This window comes from Dermacentor andersoni, chromosome 3 (assembly GCF_023375885.2).
Source record: "Dermacentor andersoni chromosome 3, qqDerAnde1_hic_scaffold, whole genome shotgun sequence".
In the NCBI taxonomy this organism is placed as follows: Eukaryota; Metazoa; Arthropoda; class Arachnida; order Ixodida; family Ixodidae; genus Dermacentor; species Dermacentor andersoni.
In genome coordinates, this window is record NC_092816.1 from 149,355,631 (window position 1) to 149,375,611 (window position 19,981).

Here is a 19,981-nt window from a genome sequence, read left to right on the forward strand (position 1 = left end):
GCTTTTCGACTTCGTCGAGGATTCGACAAACACCAGTCGCAAAGCATCGCATAATAACCGAAGAGTGCGCTCGACCACTCCGCCAGAGCCCTTACCGAGTTTCGACGCGAGAACGCGAAGCTATAAGACAACAAGTCGACGAAATGCTGCGCGACAACATCATCCAGCCGTCGAAAAGCCCGTGGGCGTCTCCAGTTGTTTTAGTGAAGAAAAAGGACGGAACTCTACCTTTCTGCGTCGATTATCGTCGACTGAACAAAATCACGAAGAAAGACGTATACCCCCTCCCACGGATAGACGACGCATTAGATCGGCTCTGCAATGCTAAATACTTCTCGTCAATGGACCTCAAGTCTGGCTACTGGCAAATAGAAGTCGACGAAAGAGATCGCGAAAAGACCGCCTTCATCACTCCAGACGGCCTCTATGAGTTCAAGGTTATGCCATTTGGACTGTGCTCGGCGCCTGCAACGTTCCAGCGCGTTATGGACACGGTTTTAGCAGGATTGAAGTGGCAGACCTGTCTTGTTTACTTGGATGACGTCGTCGTCTTCGCCGGAAATTTCGACGATCACCTTAAGCGGCTTGCGACAGTGTTAGAAGCCATCAAGTCATCAGGGCTCACTCTGAAGCCGGAAAAGTGCCGCTTCGCTTACGATGAGCTTTTGTTCCTAGGCCACGTACTCAGCAAATCAGGAGTACGCCCCGACCCACAGAAGACAGCTGCCATCGCAAAGTTCCCGCAGCCAACCGACAAGAAGGCAGTGCGCAGATTCCTTGGCATGTGTGCCTACTATAGGCGCTTTGTCAAGGACTTCTCACGCATCGCGGAGCCGCTAGCACATCTAACGAAATGTGATGTGGAGTTCAAGTGGGAAACGCCGCAGGCCGACGCATTTCAAGAACTGAAACGACGCATGCAGTCGCCGCCGGTACTTGCACACTTCGACGAAGACGCCGATACTGAAATCCACACTGACGCCAGTAGCCTAGGCCTCGGTGCCGTCCTAGTCCAGAGGAAAGACGGACTTGAACAGGTGATATCTTATGCTAGCCGGTCGCTGTCAAAAGCGGAAGGCAATTATTCTACGACTGAAAAGGAATGCCTCGCCATCATTTGGGCTACAGCAAAATTCCGCCCTTACCTCTATGGCAGGCCATTCAAAGTCGTCAGCGACCATCACGCGTTGTGTTGGCCAGCTAACTTAAAGGACCCTTCAGGACGGCTGGCGCGGTGGAGCCTCAGACTGCAAGAATATGACGTCACCGTAATATATAAGTCCGGAAGAAAACACTCTGACGCCGACTGCTTATCACGCGCCCCCATCGATCCCCCGCCGCAAGACGACGAGGACGACGACGCCTTCCTTGGAATAATAAGCGCGGAAGACTTCACTAAACAGCAGCGAGCAGACCCGGAGCTAAAAGGCCTCGTCGAGTACTTGGAAGGGAACACCGACGTTGCCCCTAAGGCATTTAAGCGCGGGTTGTCTTCGTTCACGCTAGAAAACAACCTGCTCGTGAAGAAAAATTTCTCACCAGTCCGCGCCAGCTACCTTCTTGTTGTACCGTCAGCGCTGCGTCCAGAAGTACTGCACGCCCTACACGACGATCCAACCGCTGGGCACCTTGGATTCTCCCGGACGCTGTCGAGGATACAGGAAAGGTATTACTGGCCGCGTCTGACCGCCGACGTCGCTCGTTACGTCAAGACATGCCGAGACTGTCAGCGACGCAAGACACCACCGACAAGGCCAGCAGGATTACTACAGCCGATCGAACCTCCTCGCCGACTATTCCAGCAGATTGGGATGGATTTGTTGGGGCCGTTTCCGACGTCAACATCCGGGAATAAGTGGATCGTCGTGGCGACGGACTATCTCACCCGCTTCGCTGAAACTAAAGCTCTACCAAAAGGCAGCGCAGCCGAAGTGGCGAAATTTTTCGTCGAGAAGATCCTGCTGCGACATGGTGCCCCAAAAGTCCTCATCACCGACAGAGGAACGGCTTTTACAGCAGAGCTCACCCAAGCCATTCTGCAATACAGCCAGACAAGCCACAGGAGGACAACTGCCTACCACCCGCAGACGAATGGTCTCACGGAGCGCCTGAACAAGACCCTCGCCGACATGCTAGCAATGTACGTCGACGTCGAACACAAGACCTGGGATGCCGTCCTGCCGTACGTAACATTCGCTTACAACACGGCGGTGCAAGAAACAACACAGATCACGCCGTTTAAGCTGGTTTACGGCAGGAACCCGACGACGACGCTCGACGCCATGCTGCCGCACGTCACTGACGAGGAGAATCTTGACGTCACCACCTATCTCCAGCGCGCCGAAGAAGCCCGACAGCTCGCCCGCCTACGGATCAAGAGCCAGCAGGGGACCCACAGCCGACACTACAACCTCCGACGACGCTTCGTCGAGTACCAGCCCGGTGACCGTGTTTGGGTTTGGACCCCTATACGCCGACGAGGACTGAGCGAGAAGCTTTTGCGTCGCTATTTCGGACCGTACAGGATCATCCGACGTATTGGCGCACTGGACTATGAGGTCGTGCCAGACGGCATTTCGCTATCACAGCGGCGCCGCTCACGACCTGAAATAGTCCACGTTGTGCGACTCAAGCCGTACTACCAGCGTTAATGAACTTAGGGACTTCGCGTAACTGACCTTTGGACTTTGTTTCTTTTCGTTGTTTTGTTACTTATGTTTAATAAGTGTCATTTTGTGTTTCACTCTCTTATATTTGTAGCATCGGGACGATGCTTTTTAAGAGGGGGGTATTGACACGTGTACTTATCTTTATCGGGCAACCACGTTTCGCCGCCTGACAAATGTAATTGCACAGCGTGGGACGCGCCTGCATGTATCCGAAGTTTCTGGAACCCGCCGTGGTTGCTCAGTGGCTATGGTGTTGGGCTGCTGAGCACGAGGTCGCGGGATCGAATCCCGGCCACGGCGGCCGCATTTCGATGGGGGCGAAATGCGAAAACACCCGTGTACTTAGATTTAGGTGCACGTTAAAGAACCCCAGGTGGTCGAAATTCCCGGAGTGCTCCACTACGGCGTGCCTCATAATCAGAAAGTGGTTTTGGCACGTAAAACCCCATATATTATTAAATTATTATTATTAAGTTTCTGGAAAGTTATCGATGCTTCTATCCGCTGTCTGTTGTCGCCGAGCCTTATGTTATCTGATTTCATCGCCTGACGCGAATGGAGTAGAACTTTGTGGAAGGCACGCGGGTCCGAACGATTAGTCTGGAACATTCGACGACTGTTCTTTAAAAGCCGACGCGCTTGACCCGCTGATCAGATTTTCGACGATCGCCGACAGTGTTCGCCGCTATCGTTGTACTATAAGTGTAGCCTGTTTTGTGGGCACAGGTTCACCCAATAAAAGTTAGTTTTGTTCTTCATAGTATTCCTACTGTGTTCTTGAACGTCACCACCACGTGACAATATAATTGTGTTGTTGTGTAGGGTTTAATGGCGCATAAGCAACAACGGCTATCATGCGCGAAAGACAAGGAATATATTTGGGCGGCTTGATGTCGACCTCCTGAAAGCACTGCTGCTTATCGGTTTTCTCCGGAGGCACTCGAAAGTGACCACCCGAGTACACCATCAAACAGTTACGGATGCGAATATTCCCTTCTTTTACTGAAATAGCTCCATAGCTCCATCTTTGATAAGCTGGATAAAATAAATGTATAAGCCCCAAGTGACCTAGACCTTGGAGAGTGATAAAGTTTATAGAAATAGACATTGTCCTATCTGAAATACGTGTCATGAAATTTACCTTATTTATTAGAATAACGTGTCAGACGTGTTCGTGCTCGCTCCTTATTCGTAGCAGGCCCGTTTGTCTTGCAGAAGCAGTTTGGGTACTAGCCTGCCGCATACGTAGTAGAGATGTAAAATTGCAAGAAATTTTCAGGGGCGCGAAAAAAACTAGTTCGTGTTTTTTCAGAAAAAAACGAAAATTGAAAAAAAAAAATTCGATCATGCACGGACCTGTGAAATACCCCACACACTTATTTCTCTAACACTGAAAGGAATATAATTGTTACACTATTGCACCACAAAAGGCCCAGCAGACCTCCCGGGTTCTAAATCTAGGCGAAATTTCGCGTCACGGAATTTATTTGACATCAAAGCGTCAATACTGACATTCACATCAATCTGTGTCCAATTTGTTTATGCTTCACACGTGAAAGTTCCGCCTCGCAGTAGACGAAGCCTTCCGGACATTGATGTTCGAGTGCACGGACACAGGTTGTTGCACGCGATCGCCTAGGAGCCTGTTATGTTGTTTGGTGTGCACATTTCCAAACTCGGGCCAGTTTATTTCGCATGCCGCAGAAGAAGAGGGAATCTGCAGTGCGCGACAGACGAGGGGGCTCGAGGGTTGGTTGAAGCAAAGTATTTGCCCCCGTGGATGAAGCCATGTGTTCCCTTTGCAGACTCCCGAGCTCCTTCTTTCGACCAAACATTTATATACTTTGAAAAGAGTCGTATCGCAATAGCAGAGTTTTGTACCCGAAGCTCTGCTTTATTTCTCAATTTTATCCTGCTTCAGAAAAAAAAAAAGACATGTTTCTTCCCGAAATCTTCAATGTCTTTTTCAACCACTTGAATCTCTAATCTGTAGCTGATGGGGCTCTGGAGCTTGCTTTAGCTCCAGTGCTTGCGCTGCCTGTGGAGACACACACGTCCTGCCTTGGTCAAAAGAGTTGGATATCACTCTGTCTTACCGTCCGAGGCTCTTGACATCGCTTGTGAATCCTACGTGCCGAACGGTGGGGTACTATGGCTGAGCAAGCGTAAAATTCTTGAAGCTGCACCCTTTCAGACCTTGTAAACGCTGATGAGCACTTGTTTTAGTTCGATGAATTATATACACTGTGATATAGAGCGCTATGAAACGCGACTTCTACTCTTATCGACAAACGTACGGCCGAGCTATGTATCTCTGAACGCCATGCCGGAGGCTAAATTTATCTCCAAATTCCTCAATGGTGGCATGAAGAAGGCGACATCTGTGGTAGCGATCCCTGCATAATCAGCTAATGGCTTCGTTCTTCTACACAACGATACCTAAGTAAGGTGCGCGGGTAGTGCGATTGCAAATATATAAGAAATAATATTAAAACATGTTTTAATTACATGTGGTATAAGCACGTAACCCTCTCACCAAACTAAAAGTCGTTTCACGCAAGAAAATTCACTGCAAGACTAGAACTTCCGTTTCTCTATATACATAAACTGGAGCACTTACAGTTGTCCAAGATGCCAAAGTGCGGCGCTGTGTGGGGTATGACCAAACAATTTGCTTAAGCATTAAATTTGCCTTGATATCCATTCGAAATTGCAGAAGAACGTGAGTTGGAGGACACACGACTTTAATTTTAACCACCTTATTAAAGATAACTCCTCACAATTGGTACAAAAATATCATATTGGATACTTTTTAACCTGGTTGCATACTGAACTTGCGAAACTTACTTACATCATGCCACAATTTTTGTTGGCCAGTTGCTTTATTGTCACTCGCTTTATTTCTTTTTTCTTTGCATTTTAGGTCTTGGCATGGGCATGTTTCTCATGTCCGTCTCCATTTACAACCTCATGCTTTTTGAGAAGTACAAAGGCACAGCCATGTCAATGACTTTCCTCGCCTGGGGCGTCGCTGGACTTTATGGTCCCGTTTTACTGGCTTGGCTTCGGGACACTTACGCTCTCCAAGGAGGCTTACTCATATGCGGTGGCATAATTTTAAACTCTGTACCTCTGGGCATGCTTCTAAGAAGGCCTTCACGCATCAACTTCACCAGCCTAAAATATGCAATAAGTAACTTCTTGTTTCGGAGGAACGCCACTTCTTCCAAATCGGTAAAGTCAGCGCCACTTCCACTCGATGAGCCAGGCTTCGCTGTGAGCAGCATTCCTGAGAAGATGCATAGCGAAGCAGATATCATGAATCCGAACCTACAAATGTCTGCCATTTCACACCCACCAGATGTCGAAGAAGCTGAGGCAGACTTACTTGACCGCGGAATCCTGGTAGAAGATGATTCATCTTTTGTTACGTCTGAAACCAAACGACAACCAGCGCGCAGCCTCTTGAATTCTTTAGTAGCAGTGCTGAGAACTCCTGCCTTCTACGTGTTTTTGGCTGCAACTGTAGTGAGCGAGTACTCCCTTGTGTCTTTCGCCACAACCATAGTGGACTACGCAACCGACAAGGGCATCGAGCTGTCCGTTGCAGCGCGGCTCGTAATATTCGGCGCAGTCGGCCACATACTGGCGCGCATATGTATCGTGCCACTGTCCGACTGCGCGGCAGCCAGTCGGTTGCCGATGTACGCTTGCGCCTTTGCTGTCGAAGCTGCCTCCACCGTGGCAATGCCACACGTGAGGTCAATGGCCATCATTACAGTCCTGCGGATCGCCGAATCTCTGGCGCAAGGCTTCGTCATCTCCGTCCGGGGTATCCTGCTGGCTCAATACTTGGGCATCGAAAGGGTGGCGACCTGCTCGGGTGTTTTCGGACTGGCCATGATCCCGGTGTCTCTCAGTAGCCCTACAATACTCGGTAAGCACAGACTTCAACGAATGTCACCCCTAATAAGAATAAATTGAACAGACAAGAACATGCACGTCAGGAATCGTTTAGAGGAGTGCTTCGACTAGCCGTGAGCTCGCCCACATTTCGTTGGACAAGCGAGCACATGTGGTAACTTCATCAAAAACGTGCACGTTTATGGTCTTTATTTTGCACATGATTTTATTATTTCTGGCTGGACGGGGATGCATTACGCTAATTCTGCACAGAAACAAGCGTGACAAGATTACCTGGCTTATCCTGCTTAAGGAAACGCAGTGTATGCATTCCAATAGAAAGAGCGACAGCATTATTCAGAGAGCATGGGCGCTATAACGTAAAGCTATTCCAATATGTTTCTATTCCAATCTTCTGACGTCAAATTGGCGTAACCACCGACGCAATCACCGGGCGGTTGCCCGCAGGGTTGTCTGAACACATTAATAAAACGCTCTCCTCGTTCATAGGAGGTCACTTTTGTTTGCTTGAAAAACGAATAACATTGCCTACACTGAGCGGCTCATCGTATCTAATTGGCTGACAAGAGGCCAGGAGAACGCTCAAGTGGAGAGGGATTCGATGGGGCAGAGCCAGTGCGCTGAAAATCGATAACCGGATGAAGAGGGTGGTGCCGGCGTCTGCGATGGGTCGGCTTTCCCTTACTTAGCTCGCGGTGACTGGTCGAAAATCGCGGCGGCATGCAACGGAAGCTTAAGAATTACACTAAAAGGGACACTCAGCAAAGAAGAGTTGGCAGAACGAGGTGGTAAACGTGCCGAAAGTGCTCGAAAACGTTACACGGCCAGGCAAGATGTTTTATTATGCGCAAATACACCTATGCACTCCGGCAGGTGAGAGTAGCCAGCGCCTGAGCGATCGGCGGCAGCCATCTTTCATTCCTTTCATTCCTTGCGGCTATTCAGAATAAAATTCAGTTTTGTTCGACATATTAATGCATCTTTAATGCGTACACGTCACTTTGACGCGGTGAGTTCTTGCGGTTTTGTGACGTCGCGTGACAGGCAGGTGAAGTGGGTGCAGCCCGAAAACTTTTGACCAATAGCCGGATGCTAATGGCGAAAAGGCGTCGAATCAAGAATAACTGTTTTTCTTTTTTCTGTCAAATCATGCATAATCAGTGTGTACACATCATATCAGATGGGGAGGTATCGCGGTTTTCGTGACGTCGCGTGACACACAGGTGAAATGGGGGTGGTCGAAAGAAGTTTTTGACCAATCGTAGAGGGCTGATAGCAGAATTGGAACAGAAAAGTTTGGAATAGTTTTACGTTATAGCGCCCTATTTCCTAATTGATGATATTAGGAATATGATACCGCGTTTACGATATTTGAAATATACATCCCGACCGGAAAGGAAGCCACTCTACGCCAGGAAATTTACCGTGTCTTGTACCTCTTGTTAGTGAGTGTCTGACTGTGCGAAGAATTTATAGTCTGGCTGTCGTATAAGCGTAAAAAACGCGGAGCACTAACCCTTACTGCATTTCATAGCTCCATTACATAGGGAATGCAGTCGTTATATCAAACTTTGACAACCGCATTCGAAGCCATTTGGAAGCTGTCATCTTTCTATGCAAGTTTGATGTCCATTGCAAGGTGCATAGCGGGATAACAAGTAGGACAGTGTTGAAAGACCAGCATAGTGTATTGTGCGTAGGCTTTAATACACCCAGTAGGTGAGTAGGTTTTCTCTGAATTGCGATTGGTTTATGGTTGCCGATTTTATTGTGGTAAACGTCCTTTTATTGCGTGCTATAAAGCAGCAAGAAGTTTAATTCCTTCCTGCAATTGCATTTGCAGGAAGGAATTACCGCATATAATGAACTTACCGCTTATTATAGAGAGAATCGCCGAACATATGCAAACCCCTATACAGAACTCACAGGGGAACAGGCCACAATCTGGAGACAAATCCCCCGACAACATCCGCAGCCCCCTTCGGCTATCAGAAATCTACCTAGATGAAACCCATCCAAACTGCCAACATTGCCATTGCATGAAGGCTACCCAAAATCACATTTTATGTGAATACGAGGGAAACCCTCATCCACAGACAGGCAGACAAACTGATTGATCGACTGATTGATTGTGTCTTGTTCAAAACCTTTTTTTTTTCAACACATCTACAAGACCAGCCGCAGAATCATTGATACTAGTATGCTGGACAGAGCAGCCCGTAAAGGTGTACATTACAGAATGTCAGACACTTTACAACTTGTAGTGCAGTTATAGTCTTACTATAAAACATAAATTGCACTTCTCAACCGCGCATCACGGAATGAACGATTTCTATCCATATTACCTGATACAGTGAGAATTGTGATATTCTGAGATATGATACACACAAAAATGAAAAGCAAGCCAAGATTTCATACGAGTGAACAATAAAAGCAGCCTAAATTAGACTTGTAAATTTGAGAAGATACCGTCTCTCCCAGCTAACATTAGCCAAGCAGTTCAAAGAAAGGGAATAACGAAATAAACATGGTGAAATATACATTAAAAAGTCTATAGTGTTGGGTCGTCAGACCCTCCGACAACTGCATAGGCAATAATTACTGTACTTCTGATTATTTTTTGAATAGGTCACAATCTGGAAGATGCAGCTTAGCCATAAATTGTAACACTATACCTGCAAACACATTCAACAAGTGCTTTCTAAAGAACTCATCTCAGGCTCAAATCACCCGCACATCTTGTGCATGACAGCACAGAATAACATGCTGCGCGTAGCTACGTGATTTATGTCAGGAAACCAGAAAAATACTTCATCAAAGCACATACTTATATATGTAACTTTTGTAGCGTACGGTATAGTGGAGCATACACAGTTGTGGCATTGTTCACTATCTATATATAATTGAAATAAAGAAAATTGAATTAATGGAAATGAAAGTGGATGAAAAAGCAACTTGTAGGGAACGATCCTCCGTCTTCGCATTACGCCTGTGATGCTCTACCAATTAAACTCAACCAAGGTTTGCGAGTGGTCGCACTGGCTAACACTACCAGGATTAATTCCCAGGATTAGTTCTAGTAGTAACAAATAAATACCCCAGAATGTGGATGTCAAGACGGCGCCACTCCACCTCAATTGGTAGAGCATCGCACGCGTAATGCGAAGACGTGGGATAGTTTCCCGCCTGCGGCAAGTTGTTTTTTGATCCACTATCAATTCCATTATTACTTAATTTATTTATTTCAAATTAGTAAGTACAACTAATTGCCCCTGTGTTGTCCTTGGTGTCTTCTTTGTTTGATGGCTTCTTAATATATATATATATATATATATATATATATATATATATATATATATATATATATGTGTGTGTGTGTGTGTGTGTGTGTGTGTGTGTGTGTGTGTGTGTGTGTGTGTGTGTGTGTGTGTGTGTGTGCGCGTGGAATTTCTTATGGCAATACGTAAGCTCTGTTTTTCCCTATTTATGAATATGCAGTTGGTAATAAACGAAGTCATCATCGTATGTATGTCCTGTCGCATCCACCGAGTGAAATTCACGTTGCTGACGTTCGATAATATAAACGCGGTATTGTCTGTGTATTGATATACAGCTGAGTTGAAATGTACCTGAGCAAGAACCTTCATGTACAGGCTCAATAACAAGGTTCCCAGAACTGAGCCCTCTGTAACACCATGTTAACCTCGCCTTAGTTCACTGTTAGCCTTACCAATTCTCATCTCTCGGTCTAGGTCAATAAACTAATCCCTCAGTAATGTTACAAACGTCATCAAAAACTACTAAAACACAATTCAGAAATGAGCGATTACTGATAAATACTATTGAATCCTTTCCTAACGTCCATAATAAAACCTAATAAAGTTGGATTTCCTGCAGCTCCAACGTGTGGAACTCTATCTCAAAATTATTCGTACGATTTCCACTCCAAAATCCACATTGATCATTCGAAATTATTAACGCTTTATTGCAGGAGACCATGCGGTGTTCCGAAGCTTTTCCTAAGTACGCGCGAGAGATGACAATGTTGCGGCAAACCTGTTTTGGACAAATATAATTTCTCACCACTTTCTATATAAAGGCGTAACCATTGACCTTTTCAGTCCTTCTCGGCTGTTGCCTGACTTTAGTGCACTAGAAAAAATGTAGAAGCCGCAGCCTAAGTTTATTAATATTGCGAAAAAGGTCCTCCATGCAAGCGAAATTTGTCGTAGCCAGATGACCTGGTCATAGTGATTGTTTTTATAACCTACTTTAATTCTTGGTCTTTGATTGCATTAAAGTATGTTGCTCGGACTGTAGTAGGGAATTCCAGCTTTCGGTGCTGCGCTCTCGATAAACAGTGCTGTAACCTGCCTACAGTGTAAACAAAAATAGGGAAAATTTCTTCGCAAGCTCTTTTTTTCTCTGCCGGGGAAGTTACCGCTAATTACTTCGTCTATATGAGTTCTTGGCTACGTTCCGCCAAAATGCTCAGTTATTTCAAAGTCTTGCTCATGTCCTGCTAAGAAGAAGAAAACGTTTTCCAGTGCGTGTTTCTTTCAAGCATTATAGTTGCAGTTAGGTTATTCCCGATATGCCTTAAATTGATGTGAAGGTGACCTCGCTTCTGCGCCATAAGCTTTCCTTTACGTGAGTTATCTGAAATATTTCTTGAATTTTGCACGGTTCAACTTTCCGCATTCTTTTAAACGTAGCTCTCTTTTTGACAACTACCACAGTAAATTCTAGCTTATCGTAAGCCTCAACGTGATCATAGAGTGAAATGTATCCCAATGGAAATCTTTTATGTGCAGTCTAATATTTTATTCAGTGCTACATTTTTGCAACAAGCTGTTCACTTTTCATACTACCAATTTCATTACAAAAACAGAACAATGAAGGCACCAGTGCACCTTACCATATGTTCTTGTTGACTATGATTCTGTCTTGACCAAGAGAAGTTGATTCAAAATGCTTCGTTCGCAAAGTTTTCGGAGATCAAAGGAAACAAAATACTCTGATCGTCTTACGAGGAAAAAATATAACTGATTGCAAAGCGACCTGTTACTAACAGTTCTGTCATAAGCTGTACGCGACTTCCGTTTTGCAGGATACTTCCGTGACACCATGGGGTCATACGACCCCTTCTATCTGATGATGGCCGTTCTCAATGCAATCGTGGCCGCCGTGTTGGGCTTGTTCTTCGTTTACGACTGGAGACATAAGAAGCGACAAGAAGTGGAACGGTGTGGTTCAACGCATCGAAAGCCCGACAACGAGCAGCCGCGAGCCGAACCTTCTTAGCCGGCAGAAAATTTACACGAACAAGATTTCGTCATTGTGGATTATCCCACGATATTAACGAACCTGCTATTAGGTAGCAACACGAGGGGATCCGTAGATAACTCAAAATGAGAACAAGAGCAAGGAATTTAGGCGCTGCTCCTATGTTATTTTATTTTGGTTCTGAAAACGATATAAATTTGTTAAAACTGTACTTATATACCATTCCTAAAAGTTTCATAACCTAGCGTAGGTGTGTCGCGAATAATGCGCACTTCTTTTATCTGTGGCTTTTGTGTGAACATCCGTCAAGAAATTGAAGCTGTTATAAAAAAAAATATGCAGAGGTGCCCAAGAGGTGGAGAATATAGTGGACAATTCAAGTAGCTGTGTTGTATCACATCCTTGAAAAGCTAGATTTTTTGCTGTTCTAAATGCTTCTTACTGTCGTAGTTGCGCCGCTTTTTACCACGATGTGTTCCCCAAAACCTTGCCAGTGTTTTCCTCGAGTGTTACGTAGAATTGTATGATGTAATATTTATACTGGGATATGGCACCCGTAACGAAGTGCAGGCGAATTTATCAATATCAAGACAAGCTCTCCAAGTTGGTGTGCCTACGTAACATACACTATTTAATACAGATTACCTTTTTCGGGGAGGCAGTTTACCACGAATTGCACATTTTGCAGAATAGTGTGATTAGCAAGCAGAAAATTCACTTTTTGCTAGTGTTACTAACATAAACGAAGCAAATTTTTGGCGCACACTGCTTACTAGAAACAATTTGCGTACTTTGAAATTTGTGCGCAGTGCGATTTATTCTGAAGAAAGATAAAAACGCGATGTGTTCTCAAGCGATGCGAACGCGGTGTTCTTACTGCAAAATGTGCTCCAGTCCGGATGAACGTTTCCACGGGATACACATGTGAACAAATATACGAACATGTGCAGGTAAAACCCATGCACATTCGTGGTACTGATGCATTTCTACTACCTCTGATGTAGCGCATGCATCGTTCGTATCGAACATTGAACAAGCAGACTATTCATGTTGCACGAATAATATCTTCCAACGAGCTTTTGTCGCTAGATTCATCAGTCTTGGCATGCAAGTTAACACGATTGTAAATAAATTAATTCTAAGATTACAATAATTTTCTTCTTTTCAGTTGTGTGGCCTCGTGATTTGTAAACATACCAAACCATGCAAAGGTTCGTATTTATTGTTTTAGTTGCGAGTGTTTTATTTATATAAGTTTTATTCTTATAATGCTACTAAATTTTAATCCTTATTCGGCATTAAAACAAGGCTGAATGAAGAAAGTAACTTGATCAGATTTTAATGATTATCCTGAAACTGAACTCATTTTATGTGAAAATTAGTTACTCTTCAGACCCTTTCCACACCTTCAATGCCACGAACCACACAACTTTATTCAAGGCTACTGTAATGCTGCACAAATTGTCAATGCTCTGGGCATCTACGACGAATCATGGAGCCAGCAATAACAGCAACCGTGGCAAAAGTTACATTTCCAATATTTTCTTCATACACCCTTTGCACGAACCAGATAACTTTGTCCAACACTACAAGGCTTCAGGGACAATGGCGGCGTTTATATGACAATGTCGACAAGATGGCATTAACAACTGCAGTTGTATGACGTCTATGACAACAGCAAGACAACGTACGTCACAATAGAACGGACGGATAGAGCAAGCTCTGTTACTTGCAATTAACTATCGTCCCCGTATATCGTCATGAAAATAATGTACATACTGAGGATACATTTACAAGGGAAGGCGCACAACGCGGCAGCAATAGTAGGGCTAGCACGTGCGCACCGGCTAGGTTCGCGGTCGTCCACGTCATCGTACAAGCGGTGACCACGGCGTTGCTGCCCGTGACAATAGAGAGGTTTGGCTTGTCGGGTATTCGGGTAAACGCAGGCAGATGGCGCCGTTCGGACGGAGGCGTAAAAGGGAGCTGCCTGCATGGTGCAGCCACCTGGTGGCGCAGAGCTCAGACAGTCAAATACATCTAATGTTGCAGCAACCAAGTGCTTTTTTACTTTGCTGCGGGTGTTACTTTTCGGCAGCAACACGATTACGCCAGTGCCGAAAATTTACGCGAGCAGCGAAGTAGAATACACTTTGTTAAGGCAGTATAAGTTGTTTTGCCTGTTTGAGCTCTGCGCCACCAGGTGGCTGCACTATGCACCACGCCTTCGTCCTAAGGCCCCAACGCCCTGCCTGATTGCGTTTCCCTGAATACCGGACAAGTTAAACCTCTCTGTTACTCGCCCAGCGGCAGAAGCACCATCCCGGTGCAATTAAAGCTCGGGTTAAGAGGGATACGGTTTAAGGCGTGAGAAATGGGCTAGGCTAAACGGTATTGCTGCAGGTGCTGAATTATGGTTCAGCGGAGCCATATCATGCGTCACATTAGTTACTTTGCGTATTACGCGATAACAGCCAACATAGCGGGAGAGAACGGTTTCCCATAGGCCAACGCGACGGGACGACAACAAGAGCAAGACGAGCTGTCCCGGAAGTATCTTACCCTCCCGATGTCGGCGGTCATAAAGATATTTTTAATTAACCTATCAAGCCCATAAGGGATCACGGGCAACCTGGCGGCCGATGTCATCACAGGTAAGACCATCACGAGCATAGACAGTGGATGTGTCTGCTTGAGGGTGGAATAGGGTATCTGTGGGCAATGGTGGGTTGTAGCCAAAGAGCAGTTAAAAAGGTGAGTAGCCAGCACTGTCATGACGAGAAGAGCTGTAGGTGAAGGTCAGAAAAGGCAGGTTGATGTCCCAGTCTGCGTGGTCCTCAGGAACCTACATAGCATGCATATCTGTCAGGATACGGTTGAGGCGTTCAGTAAGGTACCTTCTGTGTGGATGGTGCATAGTGGCAAACTTGTGATTGGTCGAGCAGCAACGAAGAATGTCGTGGAATAGTTGGACGGGAAGCAGGGGCGGCGACCCGTGATTAACTAACGAGGAGCGCCGTGGCGCAGGATGCCATTGTGGACAATGAAATCGGCTAAATCAGTGGCACAGCTTGTGGGAAATGCTTGTGTAACAGCGTATCGCGTTGCGTAGTCAGTAGCAACCGCAATTCATTTATTGCCAATAGTTTACACGGAGAAAGGCCTTAGAAGATTGAGTCCCACTTGGATAAAATGGGTTATCAGGGATGTCAGGGGCTGACGGCTGCAAGCAGGCTGTAGGGCAGATGTCTTGCACCTTTAGCAGAGGTCACAAGCTGGAACGTACTGTCGCACAAAATGGTAAAGGCCAGGCCAAGAGAAACGCCTGCAGATGTGAGCTTACTCACGTAAGGGGGTCCGGCGATTGGTGCATTGCGAAGCTGGCCCGAAACAGCAGATCGAAGATACGCGGCGCAACAATCAAGAGCTCAGCGCCGTCAGGCCGGGGTCGTAGCAATGTAAGGTGTCGTTGTGAAGCACAAGTATTTGCAGGGAAGGCTCAGGGTGTGGAGAATTGAGGCTGTGTATGATACCCAACAAAAATGAGTTGCCACGATGTTGCGCAGCTATGTGCATAACGTCTGTGATGCAGAGAACGAAGGCTTCTGGCTCATCTTCCAGTTTATCAGGGGGATCGAGTGGGCATCGAGACAAGCAGTCGGCGTCTTTGTGAAGCCATCCAAATTTGCAGAACACAGAGAATGTGCATTCTTGCAAGCGTAGTGCCTAACGAACAAAGCGAGCCACAAAAGTCCATAGTGGTCTGTACTAACTGAAAAGTGCCTGTCCCCTACAAAGTACGTTCGCAATCTTGCGATGGCCCAGACGAGAGCTAAGCACTCGCGTTCTGTGATTCAGTAATTTTGCTCCCCCGGTGACAGAAAGCGGCTTGCATAGGCATAGGCTGTAACTAGGCTGTAAGCGGCTTTCGTAGGCCGTGGTGCTGCTGTGGGACAACGGTGCCTATACCGTGGCCATTGATATCTGTATGAACGTCCGTGCTGGTTGAAGGGTCGAAATGTGCCAGAACAAGTGGGTGCTTTCGGATGGAAAACCGCAATGAAAAGTCATCCGCTTGTAGACGACGCCAAGTGAAAATGACGTGGGTCTTGAATAAGCCAGTGAGAGGAAGGGCTATTCTGGGCAAAACGGCGAAAGTACGAGCATAGGCCAAGGAAACTGCGGACTTTCTTGGCCGACCACGGAGTAAGGAAATGACTAACCGCATGGGATTTCTCATGGTCTGGCTGCGCGGCTGCAGTGTTTCGACGAGTTGAGCTGAAGGCGAGCACGGCGAAAAACATCAAGCGTGGAGAACAGACGAATGAGATGGTTTTCAAAAGTAGCCAAAAACGATAACATCGTCCAGACAGCATAGGCATATGGACCACGTCATGCCTCGAAGCAGAGAATCAATCATGCGCGTGAATGTAGCAGGAGCGTCACATAGGCCAAAAGGCCTCAGTTTAAATTGACAGAGGCCATCAGGAGTCACGAAGGCTGTCGTCGCTCGGCCTTGGTCGTCTACAGCAATACCCTGAACGCAGGTAGACTGAAGAGTAATATCCAGCGCTGTGGAAGCAGCCGAGCGCGTCACCAATACGCGGGAGAGGATACGCATCCTTCTTGCTAATCTGGTTGAGATGGCGGTAGTGTACACAGAATCTCCAGCTATTGCCCTTATGTTTCATAAGTACGATGGGCGAAGCCCAGGGACTGCACGAGGGCTCAATTATGCCTTTGCCAAACATGTTAGTAGAGCATCGCACATGCAATGCGAAGACATGGGATTGTTCCCCACCTGTGGCAAGTTGGTTTTTCATCCACTTTCATTTCCATTACGTTATCATTCCTTTAATTCAAATATTAAGAACAAGTAATTGCTCTTGTGTTGCCCTTGGTGTCTTTGTTTGTTTGTTGGCTTCTTATGATATATATATATATATATATATATATATATATATATATATATATATATATATATATATATGTTTGTTTGTTTGTGTGTGTGTGTGTGTGTGTGTGGCTGCTTTGAGTGATATTTTTGGCATAATAAATAGTTGCAGTAAGCAGACAAATGCACGTGCCAATTCCACTTATCTTGAAACTACAGCTATCTCTTATGCCTAAACTACGCTCAGAGCAGCAATATATATACATATATAGTGACATAAGGAATCCGAACACCATCCTTGCTAATCCAAACTTGGAAGCCTGCCTCGTATATTTCGACGACGTCATCGTGTTCCCGAGCACGTTTACTGCACATCTCGCACGGTTCAAAAACGTCCTCGCTTCGATCCGCACTGCGGACCGCACCACATAGCGTGAACTATGCTACTTCAGGATTCAAGAACTCCAATTTCATGACCACATACAAAAGGCGTCCGACAGGGCTTCGACAAAAAGTGTGTCGCTGCCGGGTTTTCACCACACACTGAAAGACTTCCAGTGCACCCACCGTGGTGTCTTAGCGGCAACGGTGTTTCACTGCTAAGCACAAGGTCGCGTGATTGAATCGCAGACATGGCGGCCGCATTTATATGAGGGCTAAATGTAGAATTGCCCAAATCCCGTGCGTTCTGGGCACGTCAAAGTTCCCCTGGTGGTTAAGATGAATCCGTAGTTCCCCATTACGGCTTGCCTCGTAATCAAATCGTGGTTTTGGCACGCAAAACCGCAGAATTCAATTCAAGGCCGTCCAGTGCTTCCTTTGGTTTGTACGCATGTTATAAGCGTTTAGCCGAGGGTTTCTCGAGGATCGATGAGCCAGAAGTGGTTTAAGCGCAATATGAGACACGGGTAAGATACTAGATACAGACAGGCGTGCATTCGCAACTTATTTTTATTTTTCGCGGTGCTCCGCTTCATATAACCTCAGGCATGTGCATACGAACATAACGAAATCAATTTACATGGAATTGACGTTAAGCCTAATTACATCCTATCAGTAACACAAAACTAAACTCACTCTCGTGAACAGGCACCGAAAGCACGCTGACACACCTGTCTCCAAATTTTCTGCGTATACGTATATAGCCTCTGCTAGTTGCCATGACACAGTATCTGTTTTTCTGTAGTATGCATGTGTTTTACAACAAAACGTCACACGTGTACACTTTGCAATGATGCCGAGAATGCGAGCCTGTCGCATTCCTGATTGATAATGCGTGCGCTCGCAAGCAATCATTTGTATAATGGCTAATTCGGCCAATGTATACCTTGCCTCAGCTTAAACGAATCTTGTAAACAACCCAAGCTGAGCATTAAAAAGATTGCGTGCTGCTTGGAACATTGGCAACTTTTTACAGATTACGGGCGATCACAAATACCAGAAAATTTCCGAGGAGCCGGAAACGCTACCGGCACATTATATCTCGAATAGGAATTCTTTAACGAATGAACCGCTTTGTGTACATACGGATGACAACAGGATGCTTTTTGTATTTACAGCGAAGCTGTATATGGCTAGGTTCTGATGAAAAATGTGTGCGCTGGGAAGAGCTGTGTAGACGGAGAATTTCTCCCCATACGTGGTCTAATCCCGCAGGTAGCGCAATACCAGTTCGACCCGCGGCGGAGGTGAAGCAGGCTTTGTGCACTCCGACAACTTGCTAAATTAAGTGTAATATTTTCGGTCCTAGTAGAACCCCTATCAGATAATATACTGATAACAACAGATACTACACTTTTACCTTCGTCGGCCATGGGAATACGCTCGCACCGTCCCCTCTTTGTCGGCGTTCCAAGCACTTGCGTATCTCCTTTCCTTCCGCTCTCCCGTGGTGGCGGTTCCGTAAGCGTGCTGCCTGCCAAGACTGCGAGGCATAAGAAAATCCGAACCGTCCATGTGACCCCGATCCCGCAAACTTGGAACGCTTCACTGGAGCAACGGCCAGGTTTCAGAGGGAGTTCGTGGGGAACCAATTTTGTGTGGTCTGTGTCGTGGCTGACCATTTTCGAGTGACCTCACAACCATTACTTCACTGCTGGACGTCGACCAATGCAAGGTAGCCTTGGCTCTTGTGAAGCAATTTGTGCCCTCGGAGTGCGGTGTGGTGCGTGTCTGTTCTACGCGCCGAAATGTGTCAGTGAAAGGTATCGTGCCGCGTTTTGCAACAAAAATACACATTTATGTCTACCCCCTGGTGCCTCATCATCTTCTGAGGCTCAACGTCGTGGAGTTGCGACTAGCCGCCCTTCGCCTTGCATTTATGTACATGCGGCATTTGACTGGTGGTAATGAACAGGTCGCGATTAAGGAGCCCAGATATGTACAGCTTCGTTGGCCATCCACAGTCCCAGAGTCGAGTGGCAGTGATTTTTTATCTATTTGATTTCTCCTGAAGTATTGCTAGGCTTATGGCAAAACTTCTTCAAAGAAGCTTCGCCCACCGAAGCTAAAAAAGAAGCTGGGAAACCTGCCGATACAAGCCTAGAAATCTGCGAATTGAAGCTTTCCTGAATGACGCGGGGTCATCACATAGTTAGTGCCAACCAGAGGCTTGTACTGGCAATAGCTATTTTGTCTGTTTTAGAATGGGTGGAATGAAGCGGCAAAAATTTCTTCTGTGCACGGCGGCGGTACATCCAACATACATGGTTTTCACGAAGCGTGAGATGGAGATCTCAAAATTGCCGCTTGTCAATATTAGGGAGCTCGTGGGTAAACCTGAGCGCTTGTACAAGTACTTCAAAGGTGTCTAAACTCTCATAACAGACTCAGTGTAGGCTCTGTCCGGTTGCTACATCAAAACAATAAAAAAAAATCATCTACGTACCTACGCACCTGCAAAACCTTGTCCTTTACCAAAGCTGTTTCCAGGTGGTGGTAAATGTTTGGAAGGAAATTGTTCCATAACACATGTGCTACACATGACCCTATACATATAAATTTCTTCTGCACAAGCTGCTTCTTTAAAAGAAATGAGCTTTGCCCCAAGATAAAATTCCAGAAGAGCTTCTAGTTCGTGCCCGAGAGTATATGAAGCGAGGAGGAGGAGGAGCAAAAACATTTATTTAAAAAAAGAAAGGACAAGCAGGTGTCTTTCTGCTTGTGCGGAAGGTGTTCTTAGTCCAGGGCTCCTGCAGCTCTTGCTGTC

At 46.0% G+C, this 19,981-nt stretch overlaps 1 protein-coding gene and 1 non-coding gene across 2 annotated transcripts in view; one reads left to right on the plus strand and one right to left on the minus strand.

Moving 5' to 3' along the window:
- Nucleotides 1-13,046, plus strand: part of LOC126524652 (uncharacterized) — a 30,842-nt gene extending 17,796 nt beyond the window's left edge. Inside the window, exons 2-3 of the mRNA XM_050172954.3 lie at nt 5,593-6,606; nt 11,704-13,046. Coding sequence (XP_050028911.2) covers nt 5,601-6,606; nt 11,704-11,897 — 1,200 coding nt within the window. The 5' untranslated portion in view covers nt 5,593-5,600 and the 3' untranslated portion in view covers nt 11,898-13,046. The remainder of the gene's footprint in view (nt 1-5,592; nt 6,607-11,703) is intronic.
- A 5,361-nt stretch (nt 13,047-18,407) lies between these two features.
- On the minus strand, nt 18,408-18,593 carry LOC126524782 (U2 spliceosomal RNA). Its single transcript, XR_007598065.1, has one exon. It is a non-coding gene; the product is annotated as a U2 spliceosomal RNA (small nuclear RNA).
- Nucleotides 18,594-19,981: the final 1,388 nt, after the last annotated feature.